General features: G+C 37.3%; 1 protein-coding gene across 2 annotated transcripts in view; it reads left to right on the top strand.

Moving 5' to 3' along the window:
• The window catches only part of LUZP2 (leucine zipper protein 2), a 462,788-nt gene extending 461,181 nt beyond the window's left edge, over positions 1–1,607 (top strand). For both annotated transcript variants that reach the window (XM_075188001.1, XM_075188002.1), the window contains exon 12: positions 1,203–1,607. In XM_075188001.1, coding sequence (XP_075044102.1) covers positions 1,203–1,307 — 105 coding nt within the window. In that variant the 3' untranslated portion in view covers positions 1,308–1,607. The remainder of the gene's footprint in view (positions 1–1,202) is intronic.
• Positions 1,608–18,120: the final 16,513 nt, after the last annotated feature.

Below are 18,120 nucleotides of genomic sequence, written 5' to 3' on the forward strand. Positions count from 1 at the left end.
TGGGGAAGTCACGAGCCTGAGGCTTTATTGAGGACAGACACAAAAAGGGAAGGGTGCATAAATTAAGGCAAGACATTTCAATAAAACTTCAAACAGTGATGGGGGATGGTTGCAAGGGGGAAAGGGAAGGGAGGCACAAACCAACATTTTAGTGATCAAAAATATACATAGGGGAAGAAGAAGAAGAGGGAGACAGCAATCAATAACAATCAATCCTCGTCTTCTTCCTCAGGACTGTCAAGGGTGTTATAGTCTCTTAGCAGGCTGTGGATCAGCCTGCGACAGTCCTGGATGGTTATCTTCTCCCGCTTCAAGATGAGGCGATTCCTGGCAAGCCACATAGCATCCTTAAACCAGTTCATAAGGCGCCAGGCCTCCTGGATTGCCCCAATGGTTTGGGTCCCAGGAAATAATCCATAAAATACTGAATGGTATGAAAGGCAAGTCCTGGGCACACTGTCCTTAAGTTCCATAATACAGATACTAAACCTACTGCAGATAGGCAGTTGCTACATGCAGCTAATAGGTTGATATTGTGGATATTTATACTATATCATATGTTGTATAAGCTATTAAAGTAGAACAGATGCATTTAAATTGTAAATGATATGAGGGTTACTTAACTTTGTCCAAATCTGAATTAAAACCATAACAACCAATCAGCTATTAGGTGATATCAGTCTAGTGCAAGTTAAGCAATGAAAGCAGATGCCTGATTGGTCGCTAGATTTATAGCATTGAGCAATGTAGTAAATGATCCTTTGTATATTCTTTTCCTCTTGACTGTGAAATGTTTGTATTTTCCACCTGACCTGATTTACATCTGAATGTTTCTGATTAGATGTTAATCAGGATTGGCAGTCATTTTATGTAGATACATTTTAGGATTTTGCACAAAATTTGATCTAAAACAGCAACAAAAATCACATTGTGTATTGACACAGTGAAGTCTTTATAATGTAATCTACAAGACTTTTATTTGTTGAATTTTTTTTCTGTTTCATTCCCCTTTTTTGTAGTCTAATTCTGTCATAACATTCTTTGCTATAAGGCTTTTATAGAAATGCCTAAACAGTAATGTTACAATTGTGTGACTGTGATTACTGTATGTTGTAGCTCATTTTTCTTTCAGTGTTCGTTACTGCCATTTTCTAACAAAAAAATTAAAATAAAATATTATGCTTTCTTTTTTTTCACTTCAGCAATTACATGGGCCTCCTTGGATTAAACCAGAAGCTAATAAGACAGTTGAAGAGCAAAATGTAATCAATGGAAACATGAACATGACAGACGAAAGATCTCTGTAAAATAGTTTTGAAATGTTTATAATCTCCAGTCATCTTCATCTTTTTTTGGACTGAAAAAGCATGGAGATATTTTACATTTCTAAAGCATGTTGTTTTATTTTCACTAAATTATGGATGTTTGTACAGTACAATAGTGTTCTAAATAAAAAAAAGAAAAAGGTATTTGTTAATAGTTTTTAGCAATAATGAGATAGAACTGGATGTTTGAAGAAATGCTTTGTAAGACAGTTGATATTTTAAAATATGTTGTAATTGAATGTTTTCTTTTTTTGCTTATTACAAATACATGTTTTTTATACATTTGTTTTGGACTTTCTTTTAAACTATCCTCTCCTTTTACAGAATGTAACATATTTTGCACTCATACTGTACACAGAATTTATGTATTATAATAATAATGGTGTCCTTAAGTTCAACCAGAACCACTTATTAATGTTTCACATTTAAATAACGTACACATGTAGCATGAGCCTCCGTGGGCTTCGTATTTCACAAAGAATCACGGATAATCTGAAAAATGGTTCCAATGCGTAGTTACAATAATTAATAACAAGACATACAATAACAAGACATACAATATGTTTGCACACATAAGTTTCAGAAAATAAAATCAGAATTACTACTTACAAGTACCTGCTGTGTGAGGGAACACAATTGAGAAATAGGGGACATTTCAGTCTTGATAGACCCCCTCATGAAAATTAACACAGTAATGTCTAAAGCACAAGATTTTAAACCTTTTTCACATAGCTCTCACACCCCACCTTTGAAATTTAGCTGTCAATAAGGACAAATTGATCTCCCAAATGTCACAGCGCTTTCAAAGTGAGCTAGGGATGTCCTAATATCTGAATGTTCACAGGACATGATTTCCCACCTTTGCTCGTACTGCTTGCCTAGATGGTTTACAACTTTGGAACTTCAAACTCCTCCAAGATCCTATGTCTCCCTGGTCTAGCTATTTCAACAGATTTATGACGCTTGCATAAGTTCAAATTCATGCCATCTAGCAAAGCTCACGTTGAGATTACATTATAAGATTACATACAATATACATTGTCATACATGAAATCAACATAAAATAACAATCGGTCATTACATTTACTGCATAGTCGTCACAAATGCATTTTAGTATGTTACAGAAAATGCATCAAATCTAATATTACCTATTATATTTCAATAATCACAATCTTCTCACACCTTAAAAAATAAAATAAAATATAATAAAGTACTCATAATTACTTGAATTGCGATCTTACTAGATACTAGATACTAGAGATGAGCAATATTTTGCAAACCATTTTGCATAAAATATTTTTGCCTCATTCCACCTTTGGTGTAGATTTCTTCTGCAGAATTTGGACTTAAATTGCAAGTCGTACTTCAAACCCACTGTACAGCACATGAAGTGACCATTGCTGCCCCAGCCCTATTCATAGTAGAGATGCTCAGGCTCGGTTTTCTGAAAACCGAGTCCACCCGAACTTAGGGGATCCGAGTAGGCTCGCGTGCCAGCTTGATATCTCCGCGCGTCCTCGGATCTGAATCAAGGCAAAACATCATTGTTGCGTTGTCAGATCTCGCGGGTTTTGGATTCCATAAATATCTCCCTCCCCAGAGGAACCAGCGCCATTGCTCACACAGAAACAGGGGTAGCAGTGTTCTTGTCACTCTCCAGTGAGATTGCTCAGTGCCATTGCACATTGTTCTTGTCACTTGACAAAAATGGACTGGAAACTATTGAAAATTAATGTTATTGAGGTTAATAATGATGTTGGGATAAAAAAAGAAAATTATGTGATTTTAGCAAAAAAAATTAGGGATTTTAGAAAAAAATCGTGCTTCATAACAAAAACCAAAACACAAAGTTAATCCAGATCCAAAACCAAAACCAAAACCCGGGGGTCAGTGAACATCTCTAATTCATAGACTATACATTCTGAGAAATGCTAATTTATAGACACAGTCCAGAATACCATCTTGCAGAGTGGATAAGTAAAAGTGTAACATGAAGATGGTATGGCTGAAACTTCTCATCTCTGCAAGATTGCCAGCTCCACAACGAAATTTAATTTGCAAACAAGTTAACAACCAAATTTTAAGAACTGTTTTTCTCCTCTAATACTGCCTATTTTCCCTATAAACTAGACTTTTAAAAGAATATACTCCAATATGCTAGTAACAGAGTACTTGCCACTATTAATCCTCTACCCTCTGGGATCTCCTGGAGTGGATGTCAAGTGGCAAGTTGGAGTATGGTGCCATGGTGTCAAAATGGTGCATCATTTTGATCTGCCCCCCAAGGTACAATGTACAATTGCATCATTGAACCACTGGGGACAGGACCAAAATGAAGTTGTACACTGCGAATTGTGTGTTTGAGGCTCCTGTCCCACCCATTCCACTAGAAAGTGGGCAGGATATGGGTGGGTGAAAATTTGGGATTCTCCTGAAACATTTAAGAAAAGTAGGCATGTATGATATCTATAGGGTAGAACCATCTTGCATTGGAGTAGTGCAATGTATGGTGGCACAGTAACTAGCTTTGCTGTCCCATAGTGCTGGGACTGTTCCAACCAAGGCACTATTTTTGTGGACTTTGCATGGTTTACCTGTGTTTGTGTTGGTTTCCACTTGGTGCTTTATAGGCTTCTGATTAAATAGACCCATCTGTGTGTATGTGTGTGTGTGATCAAGAATTTGGACTGTAAACTCTACTGGGGCTAGAACTAATGTGAATGACTCTCTGTAAAGTTTTGTGTAATATGTTGGCACTAAGTAAAGAAAGGAGAGTAATATTTTTTTTAACACAGTGTAAATTATTGACTAAAGCTACTGTTACTTCTACCAGTCATTTTGCAGAGCCATTCAATTATCCTATAACGATTTAAAATATATACATAAATGTAATATAATAAATAAATAGAGATTACTTGGTTCAATGTACAACTTTCTTGGGTAGACTAAGAAATAAAAACTGATGTGTACCTGACATATAAAATATTATTGTCTGATCAATCTCATTTGGTCACTAAAGGGTTACACAAGTTAAGTAAATGCTTACATGGCATATGGTGTGCCACAATTTATCTACGGGAACCCTTTATGTCTGTGTGAGCTGAAAAAATATATCTTCACCATACATTTTAATTTAGTATTGTGCCTAAGGGGATAACATTGGACTTGCTCACTCACAATTGTTATGCAGAAAGGCAAATTTCCAGTTTGACCAGAGAGAGAGAGAGATGCAATAATGCACAGTAATCTTTTTGTACCTGTGCCAGTCCTCTGCCTGACAATTTGTAGCAATTAAAGCAAGTCTGCATGAATAGATTTTCGCTATAATTAATAGGGAAATTCTTCTGTTAAAAAGCACAGTCAGCTTGGTTAATTGTAGCTTACAGATGCCTATCTCAGAGGAGAGAATATAAACCGATTGGAATGTGTACAAGTCAGATGACAGCGTGAAATACTCTTTTTTTGTTTGACATAATTGTCTAAAATGATTAAATCAATATACGTGATAAGTTCTAGCTGAGTGCTCTGAAATTATTAGTGTACTTTGTTCAGTCATCGAAACATCCTGAGCCATAATGTACAGATGAAACTCAATTATTTTAGCCAAATGTGCAATCGATTGCCAATTGCATTGTTCGGTACCGTAAGGGGAAGCTATTACCGCATAATCTGGTGCATACACCATGCTTCTGGAATCACTGGAATGCACCAAATATATGATCAAATGAGCTCCATCTGTTCTAGAGGGTGCAGGTGCTGTGGGCCAGGAGGTTGGGAGGTCCCTGGTATTTCCAGTTCATGTTACTGAGACTCCCTCCCCTGGAGTCAGCATAGTGGGGGCCTTGGGAAACTATCCCAAATTTTGACCGGACACTATCCCAAATTTTGTTATGGGGCCTAGTCATGCAATGATTCTTCCTATTCCTACATATTGTGCCCACCTATGGTAAGAAATTTGTATTTTCCTATTTTGGTGTCCCCCAAAGACACATAAATGGAGTAACTCTCACAAATGGCGGCATATATGTACTCGTCCCAAAGAGTGTATGCACAGGAGAAACCGATACTAGTCCTAATCATGCTAGTTAAGATGTGATTGAAGTTTGTTTGGTCCATTCTGTTAAGTCTGTCATGGATTTCAGAACAACATATTTTGAGATCTAAGAGTCCTGTGACTGTGAGGAAGACAACTTGCGGAAAACTACTTAGTCCACTGAAAGCTGCACATCTTTTAATGTTTGGTAAAGTTGATTACCATTGATTTATTTACTTTGTTGATGTGTTGATTGTTTGCTTGAGCTTTTTTCAACCGCACAACTACATTTTTGTCACCAAGCGGTGAATGTTTTCTTTGTTCCTCAACATTATATAAAGTCTAGTGAATGAAGAGTTTTCATTTGGAGTAGTGGTTTATCAAGAGGGCAAATAAAATACAAAGGGGATGGCTTACTAACAAGCTGAAAAAGTACAGAAACCCACAACAACTAGAAAATTCATTTTATTATAGAAATGTAGTGATATAAACATCTTAAAATTAACTAAACATTAAGGACTTGATTTAGGGTTAAATGCATGTCCATTTGACGACCATAAATATACTTTCTTCCACACTGCACATGAGCACAAATATACATAAAAAATGTATACAAAATAATGTGTGATATATGAAGTTGAACATAACTTGCACTTGCCATCCCCTATGCCAGAAGAGGTGGATTTAGGGCATGCAAGCATAAGCTGGGTATATTAGGGATATGCAAATGTAAGTGTTGGTCATCTCATGGAGCTGTGGTCTATTTAGGGTAAGCCATATATCCAGAAATGCCTCTTAAGAGGCATATCATTCGCAGCTCCCGGACCCTGCTATCAAGATACTTGATGATGCTAAATAAATAAAATATATACATCTATGACACTATCCATAGCTTTGGTGGGGTCAGTTAAGTAGGGGAGATTATATTATTATATGTTTTATTTGGGACGTAGGTAACAGATCATCTTAATGAGACATTGCAATGCTTTTTGCTGGAGCGTGTTGGCCAACATACAATCTGTTTTGCCTGCTTTATCAAAACAAGTTGTTGCAGCTTCTTAAGAGTAGAGGCTGCATTTTTTCAAAGCACTATGTTAAGGGATCCTTCAAAGGTGTAGATCTGCCATTTAAAATAGTAGTTTGGGTGATATTTATTTTGGGTTCTGCATCCCTTCTGGATCTGAAAATATATCAATGGAGCGAAGGGTACATTACTGTATACCAATATTGCAACCCATATTTTCTTGCAAGCAGCAGGTGCAAAAAAGATCTGTGGAAACCAAAGAAACTGTGCAAGACATCAAATAACTGAAACTTGCCTGAGGACCAGACCGTGAAAGCTTCAGCCCCCAGTACTGTATAATAGAATATAAACTTACTGGAGCTGTTCAACAACATTCTGAAGGAGCAGCCTTTGACTTGGCCCTTATGGGGACCAATACAGTGGTAATAGCAAATCTTGGTTGTGACTGAACCGGTGAACCAATTATAGGCGGATGTTACTACTAATGGTGAATCTAAAAATCCTAGCCACCCACACCAACTGCATATTGCCCTCGTTAGTTAACCCAGACCAGCACATCTTTGTTCATGCCACCAGGCCTCTGAGAAAACCAAACACACAATATGAACAGATGTAAATGTCTTACCATTCTCATGACTCCAAACTCTGAAAAGGAGCTCCATGATATCATTCAATCGGCAATGTCACCGGAAACGTCACCAGTACAGTGGGTGGGCAGGTCTGGCACAAAATAGTTAATATAAACAAAAAAAAGCACAAACATGTAGCCCATGTAGATACAACCTACTTTATTTTACATTGCTATTTTATTTTATTTTGATCTGTTTTTACTTGTTTTAACCTTTGCTACCAGCATATCAAATATCTATCAGTGTGCTTAGCCTTTGCCTTACAACTGATACACATTCATACACTACTGAATGATACATTTATCTATACAATTCATTTAAACAGATAATTTTTCCTCCATTTATTTAGAATATATACATTATCACTCCTATAGCGCTGGATTACCAAGAATGTCTACATAATATCTAGATAAATAGCTAATATGAATGCACAAATTGAGAGATTATGTTATAATGCCATGCATGTTATGATAGGTTATGCAAAAAAGTTGTTGGGGCATCACTTGTTCCAATCTAAAGAAAAAACACAATGCAATCATTGGGAGATAAAGAGAATGAAGTCTGCACAAAACATAATATGAATATAGAGAAAAGGTACAAAAGATAATAACATGATATCAGTGATATTAAATAGAAGTGGCCGCAATATTCAGACCTGAAAGAGACTGAAGGGCATAATCACATAAGCAGGAGGCTGAGAAATATCCTAAACCGACCTAAAAGGAAACTGTTAATAAATACAAATGATTAGATCAAATCCAAAGACTACAACCTGTCAAAAACAGTAACAAAAAGATTTTTAAAAAAACAAGCTGCAAGAGAAAGTTCAGATAAATGATGACCACAGCACTAAATATACCGTTATCACAAATAAAACAAAAAAAATGAAACTGCATATAGTGTTCCAAGTAGCAATAATACAACAAAAACTAGAACATAAAGTAATCATATGTTGTAATTGTAAGTCTTACAAATTGTTGTAGAATACAAGCAAAGTAAAACCACTGGAATGCAAATTATCTTGATCATCTAGAAAATAACAAACTAACATTATTTATTTATATAGCGCCATCAAATTCCATAGCACTTTAGATCTATAGTTGTGGAACCTTTAATGCGTAAACAAAGGAGAGAGTCACCGTACCAAGTATAAGTTTCTAGACCTTTCCCCTTAATATATCATAAATTTTTAATTATTTAGGGGAAAATAATTGTTTTCCCTTTAGAGGGTGCACCCAACACATAACATTAGAGCATCAGAGAAAAAGGAGAAAAATAATTTGTATTTCAGGGGCGCTCCTGGGTGGCCGTAAATTAAAATGTAAATTTTTTTTTAGTATACATTAAAACTGTAGATTTGGTTGGATGAAGAGTGAGATAACTAAAACCATTAATTAAAAAGGTGTTTATAGTGAGATTAAAAATGCAAAATCAATTGCTACCATAAGATGTTATAACATTATGCACATAAATATAAGTGCAATTCGCTTTTTGCATTTTTAATCTCACAATAAACACCTTTTTAATTAATGGTTTTAGTTATTTCGCTCTTCATCCTACCAAATCTACAGTTTTAGTGTATACTTAATAAAATTTTCCATTTTAGTTTATGGCCACCGCAGAGTGCGCCTGAAATACACATTCTTTTTCTCCTCTTTCTCTGATGCAACTTTTAATGAATGAATCCAAGATTCATGTAAAGGAGGTGAGTTCAATTCCCAACCATGGCCTTATATGTGTGGAGTTTGTATGTTCTCCCCGTGGTTGCATGGGTTTCCTCTGGGTGCTCCAGTTTCCTCCCACACTCCAAAAAACATACTAGTAGGTCTATTGACTGCTATCAAATTGACCCCAGTCTGTGTGTGTGTGTGTGTGTGTGTATGTTAGGGATAATAGACTGTAAGCTCCAATGGGGCATGGACTGATGTGAATGAGTTCTCTGTACAGCTCTGCAGAATTAGCGGTGCTATATAAATAGCTGCTGATGATGATGATAGTGTCACCACCTCTTCAGGGTTTTGCTATAACCATATACTTTATTTCCAGTACTTGTTGTCTACTTCTGCAAAATGAGTGGCTACGGGAATCGGCACTTGGTGAATAATTTTCAGAGATCCTAATTGTGCTACAATGTTTTTAAATCCTGATTATCACCATTTCAATACATGTCTCAACCTCTGGAGTGCCTCACCTTGATGGTAGTTCGTTCTCTTCACTTTTCCAATTTTCTACAAATGACTGCACTGAACTATAAGGAATCAAAGCATCAAATGTTAAAGTCATTGGCTACTGGCGAAAGTAATCATTGCTGAGTAGCAACTCCTGACTGCAAGCACATCTCAGCATTTCTGCTTCAAAGCCAATTGGAGTTCAGGAGCAAAACCTGATAATAGCTCATATATATCCTGTACTCTCAGTCTACATTTCCAGGAACAAAGTTTGGATAACAGCATTGGGTTGTTTCGAGTCTAGTAATGTGATGTATTATATTTTATTGACTTATTTTATCTCCTGTTTAACAACAGCTTACATATCCCACTATTCTACAGCCTCCACTCCTATGACCATTATTATTATTATCTTTTATTTATTATGTGACAATAAATTACTCAGTACTGTACACTGTGATACAAATAACATACAATGATAGGAAACAGAAGATGAGGATTACCCTGCCCAATTGAGCCTACAATCTAGGAGGTGGAAGAAAATGCATGATACTTAAGGTAGTGGAATAAGAAATTGTAACTTTTGATTGGGATACATGTTCAGTGATACAGGGACTGTGCAAATTCTTGGCTCCAGGCACTTGGTGGATCCAGGTACTGTGCTAGTTCCTCGCTCCAGGCAGTTGCTAACCACAAGCACAGAGTCAGTTCCCGCTAGTTGTTAATTAATGGTACAGTGCTAGTTCCTGGCTCCAGGTAGATAACCACAGGCAGAGATCAAGTTCCCAGGAGTTGGTAATTACAGGTTGTGAAGATATCGGATTTAATTGGCCCAACTATACCTACCTCATGCTAACTGGCCACCCAGTATGCATAGTACATTCTAGGTGTTGAACAATCACTCAGGCAACATTACTTTTATTATTTATTATACAATACACAAGAATAAAAATATGTTCAAAACAAATGCCAAGCATGTTTAACACACAATCTGGGCCTTAATCATTAACAAACGCAAAACAAATGTAATGTGCGTCTTTTTTTTTTTTTTTTAAATGCTCATACATCGGGTATACGCATGTCTGTATTCAACAAAGAGCGGATCTGAAGATTTGTCTGTTGATGAATACGGGTTTAGGTCCTCTCTGTTCTAGCAGACAAGATACTGCAGAATACATCCAATAAATATGTCAAATAGCAAGTCCCAAAAGAATGCACAGAAACAAAATAAAATGATTCCATTAATGTCACCTGTTAATAGTATATTAATTGATGAGAAAACATTTAAAAATAAAAAAGTTTTTTTGTATTTTCCCCCCGCTTAAAATACATTTATTGTTATGAATGTCTACTGTCCATAAAATGCATTTTTACAGTTGCTTCAGATTGCAAACACATGATCTAGCTGCATACACAGCCGTCATCACTAGCCATCAGCACTTACACCAGACCTGTCGTTGGTGCAAGTGATACGACTGAAAACCATGTACATTAGAGATGCCCAAAACTGGAATCAGACACTGCTGCACATATTCGAGCTTGGCACTCCCCTATTGTACATTGACTACGTGCATATGCCCATTCCCCTCCCTGTTCTGCTCATGAATATGTAGGCTATGGTAAGGGCCCTTTGTGCTGGAACATGAATTGGACATGTGGCGTTTTGTTCACTTCTGGGCATGTGCAGTATGATTTTACTTAAAATATGGCACGCATCAGTATTTACATTTGTTAATGAATCAGGCCTTCTGTCTCTTATCCCTCTAGCTGAGAGACCCTCCCAAAATTTTCTCTTGGTTCCTTGAGTCCCAACCACTTGGCCCAATGTTATTCCCCTCTACCAGTGTGGTAGGAACCTGATCCAAAGTCCCCAGCAGGCGCATCAAGCTATCGGACTCACTCAGTAATGCACTGAGAAAGCATGAGCGAGTACTAGACCAACTGAAGCCAAAATTTCCAACATGTGCATCCTCTGCACTCTGTTCTTTTCTATCCACTCTGACCCAACTGTCCCAGGGCTCTTTTAAATACAGCCGGTGGGGTTGGCTTAGGGATTTGGCAGCTGCGATAAAAGGCTGTTATAAGCAGACGCGGGCTGGGAGAGGCATGGCCGGGGGGGCACACAGGCGGCCGCATCTCATGAAAAGGGATGCGGCTGCGTCATTGATGACAAGGCCGCATCCCCTGTCATGTGATGCGGCCGCCTGTGCGCTGACGCGGCCGCATCTGATATCATCAGATGCGGCCGCGGGGGAAAGAATTGTATTTTGCAGCCGGGGGGGCGGCCGGTCGGCCTACCCCCCGGCCCTAATAGCGGCCTGACCAGCCGCCCCCCCGGGCCAGCCCGCCACTGGTTATAAGGCTTTTCCATCTCATACAATAGATACATCCCTTGTTGATTTGACTCCAAGCTGTCTAGCTAGCCACAACCTGAGATAATGGGGACAGGTTCAGGTTAAATAAGTAGCTAGGCCAGGAAAATTAAGTTACACTACTATTATTCAAATCTTATAAACTTTTGCAGCCAGAAGTAGCTACCAGATGATTAGGACTTCCTGTAGAGAAAGGAAGGGGGTAAGGAATGCAGCTACAGCCCCCTCACCTGAGTCCTTTAACCAGACCACCCATGATCCTTATTCATAACCCACCTGGTCACCTTTAAGAAATACATATATACATTTAAACATCGGAGCAATGGTATGACATTACCATACAAAATTACAATGCACACCACATATAGGAAAACAAGATAAATTCCAAGTAAATTTTTCCCAAGTAATGGAACACTGTGGGGTAAATGTATCAAGCTGAGAGTTTTCCGGCGGGTTGGAAAAGTGGAGATGTTGCCTATAGCAACAAATCAGATTCTAGCTATCATTTTGTAGACTGAACTAAATAAATGATAGCTAGAATTTGATTGGCTTTTCAGACCCGCTGGAAAACTCTCAGCTTGATACATTTACCCCTTTATCTGTTCTCTGGGGATCTGGGGAAAACTAAAAGGGCTAAAAAAGTATATGTTGCTACAGTCCACATTTTATGAAAAAGAATTTGCAGGATGGTTAAGGTGGCATCATCCCATAATTTCTTCACACAGGTACTGTGCTAGTTCCTGGCTCTAAGCAGGTGGTGATTACAAGCACTGTGCTAATTACTAGTTGCAGGCAGTTGATAATTGCAGACACAGTGCTTGTTGCTTGAACATGAGCTATGCCTCCTACTCTCCAACCCATTATCTCCAAAACCTCCACCAGTACTCCTGGCCAAGAGAAGTGTATTTCTGCCTGCTACCCCTGTCCTTTAAAGGGGCCAGACCTTCGGCATGACAGGTATATTTTGGAACATGGATATTTTAAGAAATAAATGCAAAATTGATGTGTGCAAGTTGAATACCTCTTTCTTGTGTTTGGTTCCATAAGAGTTTCTCAATTCGTAGCAAAATACATTAGTGAAATACATTAGTAAAAGATATTGCAGGAGAAACAGCAATTCCAGCCTCTCTGACTAGAGGGCTTGTTGTGTATCCACTGCCTCTTTAAACATTTAATACAAGATTAATCATATATTGACTGTCTTAATAAAAAGATACAGGGCCTGTGTTGGACCTACGTTCATTTTTTTTAGCAGAAAATTTTCATTTCCTGCTTGGCATACTCACAAACAAATGTGTACGCATAGGTCCATATGCAAATTCGGACACATCTTACACTTGTGACTTCTTCAGCTTAGAGAGGGGGGGAGTGTGTGGGTTGACAAGTGCAGGCTGAGTGTAGTGTTCATGTAATTGCAGTCAAATCAGAGGTGAATGCTGTTGCAGATATGTCAGTCAGGAGGTTTATATCTGTTGAGGGTGCAGAACCCCTGGTACAATGATCCATGCTGATGATCATCATTACAGACCCTTGCAGTGTAAAATAAAAATGGTTTGAATAAAATGTAAAAAAATCATGTTCCCATCATTTTTAACTGGGCAATACTAGTCCCAGCAAACCCTGGCAGCCATAATCTGCTTGGGTTTGCTGGTGCTTATATAGAAATACAAGTGCCAGCATAGTGAGTATGCTGGCACCTGTAGAAAGGTAAGTGCCAGTATGCCCTGATATTCAGAGTCTGCAGGGACCTGTAAAGCCACATAAAAAAAGACTGTTAAAAAAACATGTATTACCCTTGAAAAGATGGTTTATTTGTATAAACTATCTTTTACCAATTTATTAGTCACCTAAATCCAGGGGACCTTCTTCTATCTTCCTGCTTTTTATACAATGGGAAGAGAAAAACACTTTGATGAATACTTGCTCTATGTGGAACCACAATGCGAATGACAGGCCAGGCATCCTGTTAATTACTATTCAATACAGTTTTTCATGCTCTGATTAGCAAAATGAAAGTAAACTCCTTATAACTATCTCTTGATGTTAAATAAAGAATTGAAATTTAATTTAAAGTAAATATCTAGTTCTGGCTGGATCATGTAGAAAAAACTTATTGTAGAAAAGTGTTTCAATTAGTGGCGCAGTGCACCACTGTATGCTATTGCAAATGTGTTTTTATATTGTGTTGTATTTCTGTTTTGGAAATGTAGTGATATGCCATGTTGGAAGAAATATGTTTTTGTAACTTTTCTGAAGGCAGTCCCATGCTAATTAGGCTTTTTAATTTGTGTGTCACCAACACATCCTTTAATCTAAAAACACAGACGGGGTCATTACCTTTTATCATGTCTTGCTAAAGATATATTAACTATATAACTAATGCAACCAGCAATTAATTTAGGAAATCATAGATTGATGTGAATTTTCTTTAATACAAGAGAATATATTACAACCTGATGCAAAATATCTGGTTTAAAATCTCAGACCTTGTGGTACCAGCTAGGAAGGAGACTGGATTACCCTCTGCCAACATGTGTGTCAGGTACAGTATAAAAGAACTGTATTTTGTATTTTAACTGCAGTATTCCATCTGTACTTCTGGATGATCACTAGTGTCTCCAACTAGTGTAGAAAGGTCAAAACTCATGAACAATAAAACATCACTGCTTAGTGATTCTGCATGATGCCTATTACCTGCTGTATTCTGTGACCATCAGATAAGAGCTTAGACTCTAATCTGTTGCCTGACAGTCCTGTAATGATCCCAGCATCTCTGTGTCAACACTCTGATCGCTACCCAGCAGTCCTGATCCATAGTATGCAGTCAGGAGGTACCAGCCAGCCCACATCAAAGAAGCAAAGAGGTGCTGCAGCAGTTATACCAGCTACCCAGAATTAAGCAGTTCTAGGTGCCGTTGAAGGACCCTAGTGGTGTCAGATGATTTCTCCTACAACTATTGCTCATTGGCATTCTCAGTCGGTGAAGTGTCTGGTGACAAGATAACACCAGTAGGAGTGGTTAGGAACAGTCGGTTACTGATGGTGAGAGAGGATCCCAGATAACTGTGCAGGAAGAACATCCCGTCCTCCTTCTTCCCAGAACAGACCAGGTGGTGAAGTAAGCCCATCTGGTCACAGAAGTCATAAATAAATTCATTGTCTCCTACAGGAATTCAGTAGGTAGAATATTTCTGTGTTGTTAATATATTTCTTACCATATCACTTGTCAATCAAGTCTGGCCCCTACCACTCATGTCTATTTATTAATTTAATTTGTCTGCTTTGTGCAGACATTTCTCAATCTCCCGATCATGTGACCTTTGGCTATCGTCCCAGGCCACTTACAGTTAATATATGGAGCACAGCGGAACAGTATCTAGCATTTCTGCTTCACAGCACTGGGGTGATAGGTTTGATTCTGACGAGGACTATGTGGAGTTTGTGTCTTCTCCTCATATTTACATGGGGTTCCTCCAGGTGCTCCACTTTCCTACCACACTCCAAAGACCTACTGGTAGGATAATTGGCTTGTCATGAAATTAACCCTACTGTGTGATAAGGAATATAGATTATTATCTCCATTGGGGCAGAAACTGATATGAATGATTATCTGTAAAGAGCTGCATAATATATAGGTGCTTTAAAAAGAACTGTTACTAAATAAATGTTAATAAAATATCATGGATTTTATGTGTTTCTTTATTGATATTTATTTTTGAATAATTTCCTATTTTTGCTATATATTATGGTAATTCTTATTCCATTTGTGTCCGAACTAACTCACAGCTACATTGCTACTTTTATTTCATTATTAATTTTCTTGGATTTTCTTGTGATTTTGATCATAGCAGCCTTTAATCACTTCAAACCACTTCCCCTTAAGTTTCTTTATTAATTTCATTCTCTCAATCTTCCTTATCACATTTTTCAGTTGCCCGTCGTCTCCAAATATTGTGGCCACTTGTGGTCACCATTGCCATGTAACTTTAATATGTTTATTTTTATTTCTGTTTATTTATACTAGAGGGCACAACACCCCATTATAATTATGATTCTATTATAACATTACCTCTCATATTGGGCAGTTGTATATTATTTTTATCTACAGATTTACCCCTTTCATGCTACGGGTCACAGAAAGCATGACGTTAAGATTGTCAGTGTGTAGATTCCAGTATTTCTACAGTGGATTCTACTGGCAAAGCACAAACCTTGGAACCCTGCACACAACATCTTGCACCAGGTACGCTTTTGTTTGCTCACTTCAAATTACTTTCATTAGTCTAACTCAATTTCGATACTCAAGTGCCACCAAATAGGTCATGTTTTCAGGATTTCTGTCTGTGGAAACAAATGGGATAATTGCTGACGCAGAAAAATAAATTAACTCACCTGTGCATGATTAAAGTAACCAGAAAACATGAACTGTTGGTGGTAATCGCTTCAACGATGATGAGAAATTGATGCAAAGAAGAACTACAAGAATAAAAAGTTTGCATGAAAAACGAGAGCAATAACTGTTTAAACAGCTAACCTGCATGGTCCCGACATTGCTGATTTAAATGCATTCAGGTCGCACTGACATGGTAGTAACCAGAACTGCCCCTCCACCACTCCCAAGTAGTGTCATGCACACAGCTTTTACATAAGACGGCGAGGTGGGGAAAGCATTTCTGCTCCTTATACTGGGAGTGTGGTGCTTGGCTGTGATTTAATTGCTAAGCGCCAAGCTCCCAGCTTAAAATGGCAATGGCTTTCAAGGCAAGCTTTTCAATCTTTCACAGATTTTAGACGGGCTAGTGGCTACTGGAGGTTATTAATGCATTTATAATAGTATTAGTATATAGACTATATAGTATATAGACTGAGTTAGATATTATTCTGAACTAAGTAGTAACTTTAGTGGAGTAAGACATTGTGCTTTTGCTGTATGACTATTAGCAGCAGTATCCAAAAAAAATTCAATGTATTTCTTTTACAATTTTAAGTTGTTCTAGCAAAAGTAATCTTGTGTGGGGCAGTGACAAAAGCATTATAAAGCATTATATCCTGGGACCAGTGATGTAATGGCAATTTGACCATTCACTGTTTGGATTTGCTATTAATTGTTAGCTTACTCTCATTGCTTTCTTTGCCACCATTTGTGTTTAAATAAAAACTGCCAAATTTACATTGGTGTCCATGTGGTTATATATTTATCCAATTACAGCAATAGTAAGTCTGAACATGCGAAGGAGGTTTGGGTGCAATGTAAGATAGATATCAACACTATGCAGTTTAATGATTTTTGAAATTGAATGGAAGAAAGCAAATGCAACTTTGGAAAAAATACAAAATCCTTCATTAAGACAGTTTGCTGCAGACTTTGGCCAAAATTGGTGAAAATTGGGACAGTTGTGAAGGGATTATTAAAAAATAGACTGGAAATGACTGGAAAAAATGTTAATGCTGCAAATAGAAATAAAGGGGCAAAAACAGCTTAACATGACATTATTTTACCTATTTTTCCCAATTTTTAATTAATTCCAGATCCAAAACCTTTGCGATTTTTTGGGTAAAACCTGTCACAAAACCAAAGCACAAAAACGTTTTAGAACCAAAACCGCATCTAAAACCAAAATGTGGGGGGTCAGCGCACATTTCTAGTAAATATGCACTAAGCTGCTGGACCAGCATTCACTATGGGGGGATTTCAATTGACCGCAAGTTTTTTTTTAACACCACGTTAATTCATTTTAAGACGTTTTTTTTTATCATTTTCGAGCGGGTTAACTTTACTTGTGATTCAATTCCATTTTTAACGCAGCGGTTTTTTTTCCTGAAATGATCCTATCGCGCTCCAGTGGAAGGCCTATTTAAAGTATAGGGTGGGTGAGAGCCTGCCGCGTTAAAAGCTATTCAATTGTTTTTTGACGTGCCGCTTTAAAAAATCCATTATGCTATTTTATTTCGCACCTCTTTGGGGTGTGCTAAAAATAAAAAAAGTAAGAAAACTATTTGAAACCATGTAATAATGAAAAAAAAAAGATAAACTATGATTATCAGTAATGCATAACATGAAAAAGTTGATTTTATTTTAACAAAAGAATGAAAAAAAAGCATAAAAATAAAAAAACACAAAAATCACTAATAAATTATATTTACGTATGTTTTTTATACTAATATGTATGTACTAATGTGTTTTGACATGGTATAGATGATTCTATAGTAAAAATAGTAAGATAAAAAAATATGCTAAAAGAAAGTACTGTATGTAGATATTATAAAATAGAAAGGTTGTGTAATGCAATCTAATGTATGCAAATGTATGCTAATCCTTTTTTTTTTAATACATGACCGCGTTAAATTTTCCCCTTCACTCCCCTAAAAATTCACAAGCACCAATGATTAATGTGCAGGGGCAGCGTTGCCTGTTTTTCAATTGAATTGAATGAGTTCTAATGCTGCGTTAACTAAAAACGGTCGCTCTAGCAGGTAAAAACCCACGCAGGTTTTTTTTTTTTTTTTTTTAACGCTTCGGGAAAAAAAAATGCGGTCAATTGAATTCTCCCCTATGACTTCTTCCCAGG

This window comes from Mixophyes fleayi, chromosome 10, assembly GCF_038048845.1.
Source record: "Mixophyes fleayi isolate aMixFle1 chromosome 10, aMixFle1.hap1, whole genome shotgun sequence".
Classification (NCBI taxonomy): Eukaryota; Metazoa; Chordata; class Amphibia; order Anura; family Limnodynastidae; genus Mixophyes; species Mixophyes fleayi.